This window comes from Furipterus horrens, unplaced genomic scaffold (assembly GCF_987537825.1).
Source record: "Furipterus horrens unplaced genomic scaffold, mFurHor1.1.pri manual_scaffold_6, whole genome shotgun sequence".
In the NCBI taxonomy this organism is placed as follows: domain Eukaryota; kingdom Metazoa; phylum Chordata; class Mammalia; order Chiroptera; family Furipteridae; genus Furipterus; species Furipterus horrens.
The window spans coordinates 17,328,610-17,349,108 of NW_028327176.1; the positions used below are offsets into that span (position 1 = coordinate 17,328,610).

At 36.7% G+C, this 20,499-nt stretch overlaps 1 protein-coding gene across 14 annotated transcripts in view; it reads left to right on the forward strand.

Annotated features, from left to right (window-relative positions):
- DTNB (dystrobrevin beta) overlaps window positions 1–20,499 on the forward strand; it is a 207,661-nt gene that overhangs the window by 48,305 nt on the left and 138,857 nt on the right. For all 14 annotated transcript variants that reach the window (XM_090281077.1, XM_090281081.1, XM_090281084.1 and 11 more), the window contains exons 5-6: window positions 9,275–9,360; window positions 18,884–19,038. In XM_090281077.1, the coding sequence (XP_090137203.1) occupies window positions 9,275–9,360; window positions 18,884–19,038 (241 nt within the window). The remainder of the gene's footprint in view (window positions 1–9,274; window positions 9,361–18,883; window positions 19,039–20,499) is intronic.

Here is a 20,499-nt window from a genome sequence, read left to right on the forward strand (position 1 = left end):
CTTTGGTTCGCAGGCCAGTGCTCAATCTACTGAGCCACTCCAGCCAGAGTTGGATTCTTAATAAATATTTGTAAAGCTGAAATGAAAATTAGTAGGCAAAAAATATAAAATTATCAGGCATTCTGATTATGATAAAATTGAATAAGATTTTTCATTGATTTTACTTGATTGCGCTATTTGGTATTTGCCAAATGGGTTCTTGATTTGTAGTTGATTATTGTGTAAAGCATTCACTGTGAAGTTTTGTAAATTTAGGGTAATTGGAAAAATATGAGTTTGAAAATCAGAAATGCTTTTATTACTTTTAGCTACATGTGATAATTGGACTGGTAATGGAGCTTCTAAAGTAGAAATCTATTTTCAGGCAAGAAGTACTGATTTATAGTTGGCAGCATCCACAGTTGTTTGCTAACGATGTAGAAACAGCTTGTTTTCTTAAGTAAAGAATGCTCCCTCTCATCTTGTTTGCAAAAATATTAATTTGAATAACAAACTCTTATTAGACAGTGCAAAGCAATAAGTATCACCCAGCTTAGGTGAGTTAAATATGAAACATATAGGCAGAATCTGAGACTTTGCACCATTGAAATGAGCAATTCCTATCCAAAGTGTACAGGTGGGGATTGCAGAGGCTTCAGAAGGTCCCTACCTGCATGTTCAAACATAAGTGTTTATTCAGGGTGACTCACTGTCTGCTTAGCTTAGCCCAGCGGTAATCACAGTGTTTTCTCAGTTTTGGATAATAAGAACTCTTTGAGAAGTCATATGCCTGGTTTATTGTCAGACTGTTAAATGATAGGTCTATGGAGATGAATCATACAGGGATGTCTGACAAAGAAAATCGTCCTTCTCTTTATTGAGGGACAGTGCTCCTCAGAGAGATTGTGTTTGGGTGGGGTTGAAATAACAAGTTTCCTCTCTACCATCGGCCTTGACAAAGATTACCTGTTTATCCTCTCATTTTAGTATCATTAGGTGGGGGTTAATCTTCAGTTTGCTGTGTAACAGCTTAAATATTGATCTATTAGTTAACTCGGCAGCTATCACAGGCCAGATTTTAAGTGAGTCATGATTTTGTGATGAAACCAGATCTTTCCCAAACCTTGTTTGAAGAGCATTGATTCTGGTATGAACCTGGACTTCACCTTGGAATGACTGAAAACGTGGACTTGGGTACAGTTATGTTGTATGTGCCATGCTCAGGGGCAACTCCCTCTCCAGTTTTAAATGTAACTTGACCAATGTCGTCGTCGGCAGCCGTCCGTCTCGAGAGACGATGGCGTAGCTTCCCGAGAGTCTATCTGCACCGCCGAGAATGGCTGTGCAGTCCGATTCGGGAGTGACAATCCCTGCCGCACTTGGTACAGGTGAAGGCAGATGGCTGTTGTTGCTGCTGCTGACGCTGCTTCCGCCTCGATCTTTTCTGGACCGCCACCTCGTTGCGCGCAGCCTCTGCACGTGACGTACCTTGCCTGACCGCGAGCCTCCAGGCTAGGCGGTCGTCTGCTTGAACTTCCCATGTGTTGAGATTGATGGAGCATTGTGTCATGTCCTTTTTGCAGATGTCTTTGAACCGCAGTTTTGGGCGCCCTGTCATCCTCTTGCCTTCTGCTAGCTCGCCGTAGAGGAGGTCTTTGGGGATACGGCCTGCATCCATTCTTTTGACATGGCCGAGCCACCTGAGGCGTCTCTCGCTAAGAACTGCATGCAAACTGCTCATATTGGCTCGCTTCAGCACCTCGGTGTTGGGGACCTTATCCTGCCAGGCGACATGCAGGACGCGTCGCAGGCACCTCATGTGGAACTTGACCAATGTATATGGATTAAATTCAGATGTCTGGTGGGAAGGATCAAGAATGAGTTTTTTCAAGAAAAAAGAATCAGTTAGGTAAAGGACATAATCAGAGGGTGTTAGACTGCTATGTGACTAGCTTTCCTCTGTTGCCTCTAATTGTAGAGGAAGAATGCAGCTCTAATGAAACATTGGAAAAACAAAAGTGACACTTGCCCTTTGCTTTGTTTGGGGCAGCTATGAGCGGTTGTAGTTAGGTGTAAAGGGATGTGCTGTAAAGGATTAGAGCAGAAGAGTAAATGCTGAGAGCAAGGAGTTGAAAGGAGGGAGCTAAGTGTTTTTCTTTTTGGAGTGAAAAATGTAAAAAGCATGATATGAGGCAGTAAGAATTGTGAGATATGCTGTAAATAATTTCATTGGGTGATTATTTCTTTATACTAAGTTATACTTAGATTTTTATATAAGTGTCTTTAATAAGTACTCCTAAGTATCTTTAAATATACCATGTATTGCCCTGGCTGGTGTGGCTCAATGGATTGGGTGCTGGCCTGTGACCTGAAGGGTTGCCTGTTCGGTTCCTAGTTGGGGCGCATGCCTGGGTTGCAGGCTGGGCCCCCTCTTGGGGTGTGTGTGCAAGAGGCAGCCCAAGGTTTCTCTCCCTCTTTCTTTCTCCCTTCCCCTCTCTCTAAAAATAAATAAATAAAATGAAAAATACATACCATTTATTAATTTGTTTACATTAATATTTTCTTCAGAAAGGTGAATGAACCTTTTGATAGTCAAAACTATGAGCCTGAAGTTGTTAATGATGGTAAGCATTATAAGTGGGGAAGATTTTTTTCATAATTAAGACCTGAGCCTACTTCTCATTTTCAGAATGCACAGATGCATACTTTTAAACGGGTTCTTAAACATAAGGGCTCACTAAGCATCATTCCCAAATCTCTCCTTTTTGCCAGTTTATCCCCCTCACATTTACTATGATCCTTAATCTCAGATACCCCTCCTATCCCCATACTTAAAACACCCTAAACCTTACATACGAAGTCCCTTTACCCTATTGAGTTACATGTTGAGACTTAGACACATGTCCCCTCAACCTCAACAAAGCGTGTTATGTTAAGCACGCATACATTTGCACATCCCAGAGAGCATATAGGTGGAGAGAAGATCCATGGTTTGTCGGGTGGGAGATTATGTGTGGAGATTGCCCTGTCTCTGTTGTGAATAAGAAAAATGGTCAGAAAGTAGATATGAAAGATTATGAGTTACTGGTAATTATTAGTTGAGAGGTTAAGACATTATTTCATTAATGCATCTATAGAATAATTGATCTGATTCCAACCACTCAGAGTAGTAATAACCCTAATTAGTGGACATGGGTATGCTGATCCAGGTCGAGTGAGAAGCATATCTATTATTCTATATTTGAATGTAAGGCTTTCTGCATCTAGAACTATTATTTGCAACAGAGTTGAGTTAAAGAATATTTTGAGTCAGCAATGGAAAATGTTGTTAATATTAGTTTCTAAAGCATTTTGAAAATTAAGAGAAAGTGGTAAGTACTAACTATTATACTAGCTTTTAGAAATATAGGTATTATAGTACCCATTAATAACTGTTGTATGGTGTTTACTGATGGGTACTGTGGGTTAAATCTTGACCTGGCTGTCCTGCCAGTACGCTGGGCCCTGCCACTCTCTACTGTCTGTTTGCATAGATGACACCAGTTTCTTCTCTTCAGCAAGGAATAGCTCTTTGAAGGAAGAATGTGAGCTTTAGAGCCAGAAAGAGTTATACAAACAGTATGATTAATTCTCTTTAATCTTTTATCACATCCTTTGATTGATCTATCATTGCCTGTAAAATAGAAGCTAAAGTCTTAATATTGCACTCAAAGTTTTATGTTCCTAGTTCTCTCCTCTGGATGCATATTAAAATATGCAAAGGACTTTTAAAAAATACTAAGATTTGGGCATGTGAGTTGTTATCTTTAGTCTGTTCTTATACCTCATTGAGCTTTATATGGGTGTACAACTCTAAGGATGTACAAAGAATCATCTTGTTGATGTCCACAAAAATATTCTATTGTGAATTTGATTAGGATTTCATTGAATCACCACAGCTTAGGGACAGCTGACAGTTTTACAATATCATCTTTAATTTCATGAACATGGAGTATCTTTTTACATCCTCTTTGATTTCTTTAATCAGTATTTTGTAGTTTTCATTTTATTGATTTTGGACATATGTTTTTTTTTTAAAACAAAAAACAAAAAACAAAAAACTTTTTATTGCCCTGACTGGGTAGTTCCATAGATTGGAGCATTGTCCTGATGTTCCAGGATTGTGGGTTTGGTCTCTGGTTGGAGCACATGCAAGGACCAACTAATGAATGCATGGATGGTTGGAGTAATGAATCCATGTCTCTCTCTGTTTCTCCCTTCCTCTTGTTCTCTAAAATCAATAAATTTAAAAAAAATTAAAAAGCTTTTTATTGATGCTTTTGATATTCTTGGTGCTATTGTATTTCCTATTATTTTTTGCTAGTTTGTAGAAATAAAATTGAATTTTTATGTTCACCTTGTTTTCAGCAACATTACTTAAATCCCTCCTTATAGGTTTTTTTGTTTGTTTGTTTGTTAGGGTCAAAAGTTTTTTTTTTTGTAGCTTCTTTGGGATTTTCTATATAAAATGTCATATTGTCTGGAGGAGACATAGTTTTATTTTTTAATTTTCAACCTGTCTGCCTTTTCTTTCTTTCTTCTTGCTTTATTGCACCAGCTGGGTTCTCCAGTGTGGTGTTGACTATTGGTGAGAACAGTCATCCTTGCCTTGTTCTTGATCTTTGGGGAAAAGCACTTAGTCTTTCATTATTAAGCATGATGTTAGCTGTTATTATTTTTTAAGACGCTCTTTATCAGATTGAGACAGTTCCTTTTCCCCTAGTTTTCTGAGAGTATTTATCAGGAATGGATGTTGGATTTTGTCATCTGCCTCTATTCAGGTGATGAAGTGGTTTTTCTGTCCTAGTCTGTTAATATGGTGAATTATATTGATTGATTTTCAAATGTCAAATCAGTGTTAACTAACATTCCTGAAATAAAGCCCCCTTTATCCTTTTTATGTATTGTAACATCTGACTTGTTCACATTTTGTTGAAGATTTTTGTGTCTAAATCAATGAGGGATACCAGCTTGTTTTCTTTTGTTGTAATGTCTGTGCACTTTTGCTGTCAAAATAATGCTGGCTTCTTAAAAGAACTGGGAATTGTTTTGTCCTTTTTATTTATTGGAAAAATTAGTGTAGAAATGCAATTATTTCCTCTTCAGCTGTTTAGAATTTGCCAGTACAACCCTCTGAATGAGGAGCTTTATTTTTGGAAGGTTTAAAAATACAGATTCAACTTCTATAATGGATATGGGCCTATTCAGGTTATACGTTTCTTCTTGAGTGAGCTTTAGTAGTTTGTGTTTTTTCAGGAAGTAGTTTTATCCCACCAGTTTATCCAAGTTGTTGAATTTATGGACATAAAGTTTTTAGTAATATTTACTTATTATTTCTGTAATGGCTATAGAACTTATGATGGTATCTCATCTTTCATTTCGATATTGGTAATTTGTGTCTTTTCTCTTCTTTTTAAAGATTTTAGTTATTTATTTTTAGAGAAAGGGGAAGGCAGGGAGAAAGAGAGAGAAACATCAATGTGTGGTTGCCTCTCGTGTGCCCACAACTGGGGACCTGGTTGGCAACCCAGGCATGTGCCCTGACTGGGAATTGAACCAGTGACCCTTTGGCTCACAGGCTCGTGCTCAATTCATTGAGCCACACCAGCCAGGGCCTTCTTTTCCTTAGTCTGGGTGGAGGTTTATCAACATTATTGATATATTTGAGGAACCAGCTTTTGATTTCATTAATTTTTTTTGTTTTCCTTTTTCAGTTTTTATTGATTTCTGCTCTTATATTATTATTATTATTTTTTTTTTGCTTGTTCTTGGTTTAATTTGCTTTGCTTTTTCTAGTGTGCTTGATTTGGAAGCTTAGATGATGACTCGAGAACCTTCTTTTCTAGTATAAGCATGTTTAATGTCTGTAAAGTAAAAAGAGACCTTTGGCTGCCTCCTTGCCGCCCTGAAGACAACCAGTGTTACTTTTTCAGTATCCTTCCACAGATAGTTTATAAATATACAAACAAATACACATACTCCTCGACTTATGATGGAATTATGCCCCAATAAACCCATCGTAAATTGAAAATATCCTAAATTGAAAATGCATTTAGTACTACATAGTAGAGTACCAATTGTTTACCCTTGTGATCACACGGCTGACTGGCAGCCTATGGCTGGCTGCCGCTGTTGAGCGTCATGGGAGAATATTACTAGCCCAGGAAAAGTCCAAAAATTGACATGATTTCTACTGAAGCATATTGCTTTTGCACCAGCATAAAGTTGACAAATTCTAAAACCATCATAAATTGGGGACTGTCCATAAGAATATTATTTTTGCTTTCTCCTTTTAAAAATAATTGCTAGGCTACATTCTAGCAATTATTTTGTTCTGTGCCTTGCTTTTTTTACATAGTGAGCTATCTCAGATATATTCTTTATCTTGCATTTATTATTTTTCTTTGTTTTATAATAACGTGAATAACTAGTCTTCTATTAGTGGACATCCAAAGATGGGGTTTGGGTCTTGGTATTTTTTATTTTTTAAATGTATTTTTATTATTGAAACTTCTATTATTGAAAATTTTATACATTGCAGTTTATATATCTTAAGTGTCTTTTAACTTATAGGCTTCCCCTTCTTCATTTTCCCCTTAAACGATTAGCTTTGTCCAGTAATGGTGACCTTCATTTTCCTAGGATTCGTTTTTTAGAACAGTTTTTATTGAGAAATAGAAAACAACTCCCGAAAAATACAGAAAATGAAGTACAGTTTAAAATGAATTGCTATAGAGCAAATATCATGTGAGTGCTACAGAGGCCAGGAAACGGAACACCATCAGCGCCCAGTGCTCCTTTCTGTGATGCAACCCTCCCTGCTCCCAGATGTAAGCAGTATCCCGATTTTATGAAAACCTTTTCTAAGATTTATTTTTATTTTCCCTTGTGGAGTTCCCCGGATATTCTTGCATTATGAAATGTGTCTGCAAAACATATTTTGAGCATGTTTACCCTTAAAAAAGGCTTGCCTCGGCTGCTCGTGAGCCCTTCTTCATTCTTGCTCTGCTGATCCTCAGGCATGTTTCCTCCCTCTCTGGACTGCAGGAATGTTTTCTTTTGTTGCTTCATCTTTCTGGACCTCTTTGCTTCAGTATGGAAGCTGCATCCCTCAGAGTTGTTAGTTGTAAGTGGTAGAAACCATCTCTGGCTAATTTATTAAAAGGGCGGGGGTCTTATTAAAGACTGTCCGAGAGTGTTGGCAAGTATAGGCTTGAAGATCACACTGCTAAGAACAAAGCTCAGAGTCACACAAAATGATCTCACAAGCACTTCTGCCACCAGTCTGGGCACGGATATTATTGCTTGTCTTCCACATACCACTGATGCTGGGCTGCAGGTGCTCCCACCAGAATCTCTGCGGCCTCAGGACACTGGCGCAGCTGCCTGAGCAGCTGCCATGCCCTCCAGGTGGACTCGTGGAGCTCCAGCTTCTAAAAGAGCATAGTTTTCTATTTGAAGTCTAGAGCGGCGTGTCTTATTGGTGGAGCTTGCGTCATGTGCCCATGTCTGAGTTTCGAAGGAAGATGGGAAAGCAGATATCCGACATGTTTTTTTTCTTTTTCAGTATTTTGTTAGTGGAAAGAGTACTTGTCACATAAGGTAGGGTCCGTTTAAATGTAGACTCAACGTTTGGATGCTTGTGACCAAAAGGAAATATCCACTGTAAAAGTTCTCTATCAGTTTTAGAAATCCATTCATTTTAACATAATTGATGCCCTTTTTAAGGCATTACTCACATAATACTGTGGGTATTTGACATAGGAATATTCCTTATCATTTCCTGGTACTATTAAGACAGGAGGACAGTATCTGCATTCCTAAAGAACTATATATTTAAAACACCCCATCATAATTTTAACTACTTGTAGGGATTTCTGTCTTATGAATAAATTTAATGAGATGTAGTAGTTTAAAATTTCATGGCAATGTTTTCACTGAGAACCTTCTGGCTTATAGATAATTTGCCGCCTTTCAGGTATGATCTTACTGTATACAATGGTTTGGAAAATGGGAGACACTTAGTAAATATAAATAGGATAATATAAATATTGTAAATATAGCCCTGGCTAGTGTGCCTCAGTGGACTGAGCACCAGCCTGTGAACCAAAGGGTCACCAGTTCAATTCCCAGTCAGGGCACATACCTGGGTTGCGAGCCAGGTCCCCAGTTGGGGGCGTATGAGAGACAACCACACATTGATGTTTCTCTCCCTCTTTTTCTCCCTCCCTTCCCCTTTCTCTAAAGGTGAATTTAAGAAACATTTTTTTAAAACTAGGAACCACTTAAAAATATAAATAAGTATAATAGGGCCATTAGTAAATATAAATAGGATGATACTTTATAAAACTAAAACAGTGTCGTTCTCATTATTGCACAGGTATTTTATTGAGTTATAGTAAAACTTTGTAAGCACAAGCTGTATAAAACTAGCACAAAAAACCCTTGTTAACTTACATATGATGATTATAAAAGCCAGCTAGTGGAACTTCCATCTGCCGTGAAACCAGGGCAGAGTTGGTAGGATGGAGCAGGCGACTTGTTGGGTCAGAGGCCTTGCTGATGCTGTCCTGGCTCCGCAGGTGTGTGCAGCATTACTCTTGGATAATTCATTATGCTCTTCTACATCGCATCTTTCCAGTTCCTAAAAGAGAATTACAGCTACTGACCCTTCTCCTTCACTTTTCTCGTAGTTGTGGTATGGGAAGGTCTGAAACAGGTATGATTGAGCTTCTTAGAATAAGCACCTGGTACCATAAAGGTTGTCACAGTAAAAACAAACAAAGATGAATGTACTATAAAATCTCTACAGCACCATGCACCTTGCTTTACTACATAACAATAAACTTCTGTTATCATATCTTGATGGAAGGATACATTTCTGTATTAGTATTCAAAACAAGTGGTGCATCAGTTTTGAATACTTAAAAGCACTACAATTGTGGATTTAATGGATAAATTAATAAAAATTTACTTCTGGTTCATCCAGGTGGCCTTTTCCTACATAGCCAGTAGAAATTGCTTTACGGAATGTTTATAAAACTAATTTCCAAATAATTTGGGTTAGTTTTCGTATTACTCACCTAGCATAGATGAAGCTTAATTCCACAAAGGAACAAAAAATCTGAGGTTTCTAAAAATCCAAGGTAATGTCAGAAAGGGGTAGAGATCAGTTTACTGGTTGCTTGATGTTTAATGATACATTTGATGTTTTTGTAGTTCCAGATAGCAATTTCCAATATAATTTCTTTTGCAGTGAGGGCCGAGGCAAGATGACGGTATTTTCAGTTAAAGCAATGTTAGCAACTATGTGTGGTGGAAAAATGCTGGACAAATTGAGATGTAAGTATTTTCATATTATTTGAAAAATTTTGTTTTCAAATTAGTACTTCTAAACAATTTTAAATGAACATTTTCTGAATTTTGGATGATGCTATATTATACATTTTTGTTTACTGCCACATCACTCACCTGACTCAGAGTATGTAAATTATGCCACCTACTGTTCAGATGGAAAAGTTGATTTAATTAATTCATTTAGTGTGTTTTTTAAGTTTAAAGCAAGAAAATTAAAGAGATTCAGAGCAGTAATGTTGACATTTAAAAAATTCTTTTGAAAGTGTTTTCCATATTATTAAAAATTGTGTTTACAGATGATTATGTTGATGTTTTAGTTAGAAAATAAATTTGATTATTTTTACCAGATTTGGTCAAAGCCCTTTTCTTAATGACTCCATTCTTTGTCAGCTGGCATTTGCTGTGATTAAATTGTTCCTTCACACCTTGGAGTCAAGCTCAGTTACTTAGCAATTGATAGCATGGTTTTCAGTTATCTTTCCTACTCTTTTTTATTATTGATGGCCATTTTGGCATCTTGTTGTTCACTAGATACTAGAAAAAGGTGGTTAGAGGAAATCAGAGGAGGCAAAATTTACAATTATTTAATATTTTTGCTTTGATTTTTATTCCTCTTTAAATAGTTACTAACTGCCTAAGATATGCCAAGCACTGTGCCAGGTGCTTTACATATATTTTCTCACAGTTTGCTTAAAATTTCTTAGAGCAGCAGGTTTTATAGACGGGTTAACTGAGGAGCAAGATTGGGATTTCAACTCAGGGTGTCTAGCTTCAGAGCCCTGCTCCTAGCTGCTCTGCTGCACTTCTCTGTGCTGGTCCTGCACAGTGAGCCCAGTGCCGTAATACAGGTGCCCATAGAGGAGGACACTGCAGATTTCCGGGGGGTAAGATAGAAGCTACGGTTTCAGTGAAGTGTGGAGATACCCTGGGAACTGATTTGTTGAAGAGACTGGGTCATCTGTCCTGTAGTCCTGTAGCATTTCTCGTAGACTAGATTTTGCTGATTGGGTCTCCATGATGGTCCTCTGTGCCCTACATCTTTTGTTTTAATTGAGAGATATAGAGGCTTGATCAGATTCAAGTACAAGCTTTTGGGCAAGGTTACTTCATAGGTGCATTTGTTTTCTGTCCTTTTCTTCTTTTAAATCCTCACTGGAGGATTGGTTTTAGGGAGGGAGGGAGGGGGAGGAAGGGAGGGTAAGGGGGAGAGAAACATTGATGTGAGAGAGAAACATTGACCCGTTGACTCCCATATGTGCCCTGACCAGGTATCGAACCTATAACCTAGGTATGTGCCCTAACTGGGAATGGGACCTGCAACATTTTGGTGTGCAGAACGATGCTCCAGTCATCTGAGCCACCCAGCTAGGGCTGTGCTTTTTCTTTTTGTTTTTGTTTTTATTTTATTTTCTATTTCTGTTTGTGTGTGTGTATGTGTGTGTGTGTGTGTGTGAATGTGAGAGAGGGAGAGAGAATTTGAAATATATATTTTTTAATTTAATCTGTGCTTTTTCTTACATGTTACCATGAAATTGAGAGCTGTAAAGCTAGATTTCAATATTCTAAAGGAAGATCTTAGATAATATGTTTGGTCAAACTGTTATACGGTTTATCTTCAAACTCAGCTGCACTGTAAAACATATTTTTGGTAGTGAAATTATAGTTTTATATAAATGCTCTTCTGGGTTTTTTTCATATGGTAATATTACTTTGGGGCTGAAATTTCTTAATGTTTTAATTCTACCATGGTGTTTTTCAGAGGAAGACAATATAATATGGATGCAATTTTATTCCATACAAACAGAAAGAAAAAGAAAGTTGAGATTTTGTTATTTAATGATGATGATACCAGGTAAAGAATACACGGCATCATACATTGTACATCTATGTGTGTTTCAGGGTCAGGGTGACAAAGGTGAAGGGAATAAGAAGTGTAATTGGTAGTTACAAAATTGTCATGGGGATGTAAAGTACCGTGTAGAGAATATTATTGTAGTCATAACATTGTAATACCAATGTATGGTGCCAGGTGTGTCCTAGACTTATTAGGAGGGGTCACTTTGTAAATTATATAAGTGCCTAACCACTATACTATACACCTGGAACTAACATAAAATAATATTGAATGCCAACTGTAATTGAAAAAATGAAACTCTAAAAAAATGGTTAAAAATATATATACATTGCCATTTTAATTAGTACTGAACAAACTGGTTGAAAATAAAAAATCTTGATTACAAACACACACTTTAGATGGCTCTGGAATTAAGTTTCTATGATTAAATCTGCTGCGTCTACAAGAGCTGATACCTGGCACAATGTAAGTGACAGCAGTTTTGGTTTTTTTATTGATGTGGTTTTTGAACTTCTTGGAGGCACAAAAGTGACCAGTTTTCAAGTGGCCCGAAAGTACGCACGCCCATGCAAACGTGACATGCCAAGTGTGCTCAAAATGCCAGGTCACTGCATACTGTATGGATTGATGAGTTACACGTCACGCTAGGTCGCTCGTTATCATGTTTATATTGTTCAGGTAGATTTAAAATATGGGTTCATTATCTTCTTCATGTTCAAAATTATAGTTGCTTTGCCATCTAGTTCTGTTTCATTATTTTATTGCACCATAAATACCTTAGCTAGAGAATGAGATATTTAAAATAAGCAAAATATTCAGGTATTAAAGCCTATCTCTCCTTTTTAGTTTTAATCGTCTAGGGCAGAAATCACTTTAAATGTTGTCTGTTCCTCTCGTATGAAACAGAGCTCACTGATCATAGTTTAAACATGTTTTCTTCTCTTAGGAATGTCATTCTCTGATGCATGTAGGACTAATTGTGAGGCTCTGGGTTGTTTGTCCCTTCTCATGTTTTCAGACTGTTGTGCTTCTCCGGGTCTTGAGTGTGTTGTTGTGGTGTTTGTGGTGATGGTGATGGTGATGGTGCGTGTGTGTGTCCTTTATCTCTGGAGGATGTGATGGTATTATCAGTGCACCAGTCTCTACAAATCTCTCTTTGCTTCTGATTTACTTTTGATACACTACTGACAGAGGAAACGCAACCAAACTTCTTAGTATTCTATTTAAAGAAAGGAGATAACGGATTACTCATATATCGTGAGAGAAGCACTTGAGCTTTTGCAGCACAGTTGGCAGTTTTGGCTGTTGGGAGAATCCTTTTTTCCCCTGGCTGTCTGGTTCTCAGCTATGTCCTGTTTAGTTGAAATGGCTGAATAACAGTGTAGACAAAGTGATATATAACACTGCATTGTAACATCAAATAATATTTGTCCATTCATTCACTTTCTTCTACTTACTCATTCTCATTGTCTTTGTTCTTAGTTTCTCCATCTTCTTACCACTGACACTACTCTGCTATTACCTCTGTTAATGTTCTTTTAAAATAGGTTTTCTAATTTATGGAATATGCCTTGGTATTTCTGCTTTTCTTTTATTTTGATGTTTCTGCTTTTTATTTTATTTTTTATATTTTTCCTATAATTTTGTCACCTCCCCTTTTTTATTTGATATATATATTTTTTGTTTTCTTGTTTTAGTGTCAAGATAGTCTTTGAAATGACTTAACCAATATTTGTGCTTTTAGTTTGAAACTTTTGAATTAGAGTTTTCAAATCTCTCTTAAGAGAGTTCCTGTCCCAGGTATCATTTATTTACAGAAATTGCTCACTGTTGTGGCCATTAAGGACTATATCCCAGATTCAAAGGTAACTTAGTTTAGGACTCCAAATACAGTACCAAAGATTTATAATCAGAATGCAGACTTTGATTATAAGCATGATGAAAACTCAATAATGTTAGAAACCCCAAAAATAACTTAAAGAACAACAAAATTTACAGACGTAAAGCCCATTATTTATTACATTGTACTTAATTGTCAATTTAAGCACATGATTTATTTACTTGTCTAATTCTGCTATTTGTTTTCTAAGAAACTTAATCTGTTCTTATTCAACCCCATCTGTTATACACCAAAAAGTAGGAGCAGATGATTCATGCAATTTATTTTTAAATTCTTTAAAAAACTGGTGCTACCATTTTGAAGCGCCAGTCTAACAGTATATGTCAGGGATATTTTAAGAATATTTATATCCGTTGACTCAGTCTACTACTTCAGTTTATCCTGAAGAATTACTCAGAGGTGTACCCCAAGTTTTATGTATATTTGTTGCAAAAATTTTTATAGTATATGAAAACTTGAAATAACTTTATTGTCCAACAGTGAGAGCTCAGTTCTAAGTTTTGGGTTACATAGAAAAAGAATGAAATATACTAAAATGATAACAGGTACCTTCTCTGGGTTGTAGCATAAACATGGTTTTATAGTAATAATGGTTTATATTATTGTACTTAGGTTTTCACATGTTTTTGATGGATGGCACTTTGAGTAGCCAGAGGAAAGATGATTTGAGGTTCTTCCTATTTTTACCTACAACTGGCAGCTGTGGCATTTTAATTGTTTGCTTCCTGGATGTTTCATTAACAGACTGCGGGAGGCCAGCCTTTGAAGTTATAAGTGAATAGTTTTACCTGTTCAAAATCTATCCCTCGCTGCCCTAGCCTTTGAACCACCTGTCCCAGTGTACTTATCCTGGCTGCTTTCTGTCAACCATTCCTTTTCTTGATTAGACAGAACTGACTTTAATTTGAATGATGCCCATGCATACATTTCTCTTATAACCAAAATGTTTTAGAACTGGAAGCAAATAAGAGATAAGTCCTGAAGCTGCGTTGTATGAATAAGAAAAAGAAAAACAAACAAAAACCAAGGGAGGCTTGGAGACTTGGTTAAGGCAGTTCTGCCTGAGTCAGCACAAGAAGCCCAAGACCCGCTGACTCCCACCCACCAGCCTCACTCTGGCTTGATGAGTGATGTCAGGAACCTTGTGAGTTTGGGAACAACATGCATGTGGCTTGAGTTACATATAGGTATTTATAAACATGCAAATGTGCATATATGATTATTTGGTAGAAGGATAACAGGAGATGAAAGTCATTTGCCAAGCGAAGCTAACATATGAAAGAAAATGCTTTCCATTTATAGACTTGTCTTTATTGTAAACAGCCCTGTCATCTTGCAAAAGTGTATGTGTGTATGAAAAGTCATGTGGGGATGAGAGGGGAGTAGACAGATGGATAGATGCAGTGAGTAAAACCAGGGTCATTATCACGATAAAAAAAAGAAAATTGAAGCATACATGATAATGGTAGAATAATAAATAACATTATTTTGCCATTACACAGGGGACAGAATATTTTTTTAAAGTGTGTACACATGTGCATTTAAGGACTTCATTGTGGGTTTTTCATAAGGGAGAAAGCCTGTATTTTTATTTGGAACAACTAATGGGGAATTAGCATACTTCTTTTCAGAGGCGTATAAACAGAAAAAGAATTACTGGAGAAATTAACCAGTGATCTGGAAAGTAACTTAGTCCCTAATGCTAGAAGTTTTTATGGCTTAAGAGGACGAGTTTAATTTTTTGGATATTTTTATTAAATTTTATTGTCTGTTCTTTAGTAAGCTCTTTTTATGTATATATAGTAAATCACACACTGACATAAATTGTTATACTTCATTTAAGATTTAAAAAGTTAGCAGTCATTTCTCAGTATTTTTCTTATAGATAAGAGAAAACTAATCTAAAAAATAATTTTTAAACCAGTAATTGAAGAAGTAATGACCTCTAAGTAATTACTTAACTATACCTTCAATTTTGGATCTGGCAGTATTTCCCTTATTAAAACATACCAACTAACGAACATGTTTCTGCTTGTTCTCTCGCTATTGTAATATGGGCCTATTAAGTTACAGTGTTTTTTTCTTGAATTAATTATTTTTTACTACTTTGAATCTATCTAACAGGTGTAACTGAATATAATACTTTACTGAGGGGGATAGTTATCATTTCACTATCCAATCACACTCCCTTTTACTGCTCTGAATGAGTTAGGTTCCGATTTGTTGGTGTGGGTGTATACACACATGTTTTTGTTATTGTGAAGTTTTACCTATGTGTATTTGTAGAGTTGGTAGCCAGAGTATCTGCTCTTAAATATTTCTACCATTAGTGGCTACAGGTTAATAACTTGCTAGTTTATCAGTTAGGAGTGCGCTGAGTGGCAATAGAAAATTTAACTAACAGTGGCTTAAAACCATTGGGATTTATTTTTCTCACATAAAATAAGTCTATAGACTGGTAAGTTCCAGGTTAGTTCCATGACTTAAGGATGTTACCAGAGACTTGGGTTCCTCCTGTCTTCCTACTCTGCCATCTGGCTTGCCTCCTGGGGATTGTAAGTGACTGCTCTACCACGCCAGGCCTCATGTACTCTTCCAAGTAGAAAGAAGAAAGGCCTTTATCAGGAAAGCGAAAGCTTTTTTCACAATCCACTCCAGAGTTATAATGTGCAAAAGAGGCTGGGAAGCCATTTTTTTAAGGGGAGCATATTGCCATTCTAAACACCATCAGGGTTCAGCTAGTAAGTGAGAACTGGATAATAGATACTGAGTAGCGGGCACCTTGCAGTGTCGTGTCCCTTCCCCCCTCCCCCAACATCCCATACTGACACTTTGTTTCCATTCAGATTTAATGGGTGATTATTGTCCTCATTATAAGAATAGAAGCCGGCTATGTAAAACTGTTACAATGTTTCTCCTCCCTTGAGGACATCAGTTATTCACATAATTGGTAACATCTTCAAAACTCTACATCTGTGGTCTCAAACTGTGGCCCGATACTCTCTCTAACTGTCTGCAGGGTGGTTCTACCTGGAAGTTTGCTGATTACAGCTATGTTCAAAGCTTAGTATCTTTATCTTCTGTTTATCTCAGAGTTATCAGCATTTTCCCAAGCTAGAAACTTAGAAGAATCCTAACTTTTTAGATTCCTTTATCCTCTATTTCAGCTTGCCATCAATTGCAGTTTGCGGCATTAAAACATATCAGAGTTGACCCCTCTCTCGGATACCGTTGCTACTGTAGCCCAGACTCTTCCTTTTTTATTCATTCTGCCAGGCATTAACACTCTCATTTTCTTGAGACCTAGCTCTATAAATATTTCTTCCCTACTTAAGAGTTTTTAAACCAACTTCAAATTGCTTTCCTTTTTCAAAGTTTTCAGTTATAGCATACTTTTCTTATTTAATTTTTATTTACCTTTATTTCTCAGTGTTAATCGTCTTTCATAGACTGTTTCCTTCAATGCATTGTTTCTTGCTTATCATCATTAATAGATGCACTCTATAAATTCCTGTCACAGAGACCATCCTTCTCTTCTCTATTTGTGTCCCCAAGCCCTCACTCCCAGGCTGTTTTGATCTCATTCCAAATCCTGTCTTTCAAGGCTCAGCTTCTAAATTCCTTCCTTGACAGTTTGAGGAAGTGTGGTGCAATGGAATTTCTTTGGAGTCAGGAAAGTGTGGGTTTAAATCTTGATTTAGCCACTTAGTAACTTTTTGCCCTTAAGCAAATTAATCTTTCTAAACTAGTTTTTTTTATCTATAATTTTTAAATAACCACATGCATATGTATGTGCAAGCACACCTCTTTGTGAAAGTAAAATGAGATATGTTTAGTATTAGGGATTGTGGCATGAAAACAAAAAACCTAGGATAATAGTGTCTTAAACAAAGTTGAAGTATTTTTCTCTTATGTAAAAGAAGTCCTGGAGTAGGTAGTCCAGGGCTGGCCTGGTCATGTTCATCTGGGACCAGGCTTCCTCTGTCTTTCTATTCTATCATTCTAGTGCATGGTTTCTGTATCAAAATTGGGATTACCACGTATTCTAGCCATCATCACTGCATTCCAGATAGCAAAAGGAGGAAGGAAAAAATGGTCTACTTCTTACTTTAGTCAGCTTGCTTTAACCAGCTTTCTTGGAAGTGTCTCAACAACCCTTCTGTCTGTAGTCTCTTTAGCCAGCTCTTAGTCACATGACCACAACTAACTAAAGGGAGGCTGTGAAGTTTAATTTCTCAGTTGGATACATTGCTGCACAAAGTAAAATTAATATTCTGTTACTAAAGAAGGAGATAAGACTATTGGGTGTCTATATGCAGACTCATCCATAGGTACCTGCCAAATGGTGAGGTTTAACAACTATCTTTATGCCTCTGTTCTTACTGTTTTATTGAGAGTCAGCTTAGCACTTAATTCTTCTGTGCTTCATATGTATCTTATTTTTTCAGCTACATTGAAAGTTTCATGGGAGTTGAGCATGTGTCATATTTGTTTGTTGTGTTTCGAAACACCTAACAGAGTACTTGACACTTGGACCACATAGTAAGAATTTGGGATGCACAGTATTTGTTAATTAATGCATTTGACTTTCCATTAGGACTGTACTTCTTTTAGCCTTTGGTTGCCTGTTTCCCACCTGTATGGTTATTTAACACTTTAACAACAAACTCGGATATACTGAAGATACTTATTCTTTTGCTAATTTCCTGTTTTGTAATGCCTTAAAAGTTAACCTGTGGAATTGAGTATTTAACATTTTATCTTAAAGAATAATATGTATATGTGCATTACCTAAATCTATTACATATAATATTTTCGTTGTGAATATATAGAATAAGACTTTTCAAAATGCTGTGCTTGGAAAGGCCTCAGGATATGATTTTGTGTGTCTGTGTGTGCATATTTAACTTATGAATTTGTTTGTAAGGAAGCTCAATAATTTGACAAAAAGCTTAGGTCACATTTTTTTGTCAAGTACTTTTTAAGCAACTAGTTATTTTTCTTTTTCTCCCCAACTGTGAAGGAGAAGAAAGGAATAAGTAAGTAACTGGAGACAGGAAGCTTTCTCCATGAAGATAAAGAAATAGTAGTATTTCTGAAGACTTCTTTCCCATCTGCTTGGGTCAGAGCTTATGTCAAAATAGGATCTTAAAGTATGAAAGTATGTTGTGATAGAAAAGTTTATGAATTCTCTTTATTCTACTTTGGAACTCACTAGGTGGAATATTTTTAACATGCTCTATGCTTCCTTCCAATTTATTCTATCACAGAAATATATTGCATCATTGGTACATGAATATACTAATGTAATACAATTTCTTTCATACCCCATCACCAATATACTAATGTGTTCACACATTCAGACATGCATATGTCTTATATAAACACATCCATAAATATTAAGAGATAAAGATATGCTCCTACAAATTCTCCTTGGATCAAACTGAAGTATAAATAAATAATTATATATCATTCAGTTCTGTACACTCAGAAAGTGTAGGTAGTAGACAGACATGAGTGGTAATTGGATTTGATGTTTAGGATGAATTTTAAGTGGGTGGGAGAGAAGGGCCTCATCAGCAAAGTAACCACACAGGTTAATAAAGAATGAGAATCCATGTTGACTAAAAATTGTAATAACTTTATAATACTTTTTAATGATACTTTTTGACTGGTATACCAATGACATAGAGCCATTTATAAAAAGTTGGTATTTCTTTATAGTTTGACTTTATTTGGTTTTGTTCTCATAGATGTTTTCTCCCAGATGTCAGATTCCAATGGCTTAATGATATTTAGCAAGTTTGACCAGTTTCTGAAGGAAGTTCTGAAGCTCCCAACAGCTGTCTTTGAAGGGCCATCATTTGGTTATACAGAACACTCAGTCCGCACCTGTTTTCCGCAGCAGGTAAGGACAGCGTTGTAGAACCAAGGACTGGAAGAGCATCCACTCCTTGACCTTTTGTCAGATTTCACCAGGTTGCTTCAGCCTAGGGATATAGATTGGAGTAGGGAAGGAAACAGAGCTTTAAGTCGGGTGGGGATTTAGGGGAAGGTGAAAAAAGGAGGGGGGGGTAAAAAATTCACCTGAGAACTTTTTTGAGGGGTAGGGAGGGAGTATTTTCTAAAAAAAAATTTAAAAATATTTTAAATTACTAAAAATTTAAAAACGTTCATGATGAAGTGTTTATATTATTGCTACTGGACATACATTACTCTCTCGAATGAGTTCTTTAAACCATGAAACACAGGAATTTTGTTATAAAGCTCCATACAATAATGGATTATTGTTTCCTTAAGACAGAAGACAAGCAAAGCGGAGCAGCTCTCTGCTCCAGCTCTAAGCCCCTCAGGGTACACTGCCATTTTCATGTGAAAGGAAGATTTGGTTTCCATTTTACCTGTGGGTGTCCTTTGGTGGTTCTTCCCTAGAGGCTGATATGAGTCTATTCCTAAGATATTAACTATGCCTCAAAGACTCAGGGCAGAGGGGGTGCTGACTGGAGCATCTGGTTTTTCAGGTAGGGATGAGATAAAAGGGACTTCATGCTATACCTGGAAAGTTCTGGAAAGCAGAGAATTAAGAAAAAAGAAAACTTTGTTAACTAATGGGTGTTAACTAATAGAAGAAGGCTCTTGACATAGTCTGGAAGTAGCTCCCCAGGAGATATTTATTTATTACGAAGGAAACATAGTAACTCTACAGTGGAGAAACCTATCAAGTAGCACTTTAACAAAGTGATGAAATGCCTATTACCAGTCAGAGGGACAGGCTGACATCGCTGCCTCTCAATAGGATTCACTGAGGAAGGACCCAATACCACTGTGGTACTCTTGCTGGAAAGTACGCCTGAGTTTCATCTTCTGAGGGCAGGGATTTCTATAATATAACTGACCTGTATGCTTTAAAAATGTCAATGTCATGAAAGACCAAAAAAGACTTAAGAAACTGTTCCAGAATACAGGGGTCCAAAGAGATATAGAAACTGAATGCAACCTACAATCCAGGATATTCTTTTGTTAATAAAAGTATTATGGGGACAACTGGAAAAATCTGAAGAAAGCTTATAGACTAGATAACAGTATTCTGTCAATTTCCCAATGTTGATATTTGTATTAAGAGAATATCCTGGTTTTTAAGAAATACGATATGTGGTATTTTAGGGTAAAGGGGCATCTGTACTGCAGTGTTAGCATTTGAGGAATCTGGGTAAATGGTAAATTGGAATTTTAAAAATAATCTCTTACAACCTTTCTGTAAGTCTGAATTTATTTAAACATAAAAAGTTAAAATATAAAAGGAACAAACCCTCCTGACCTGTGATACTTTGATTCACAAAAGAACCAAAAACATACACACACACTCACG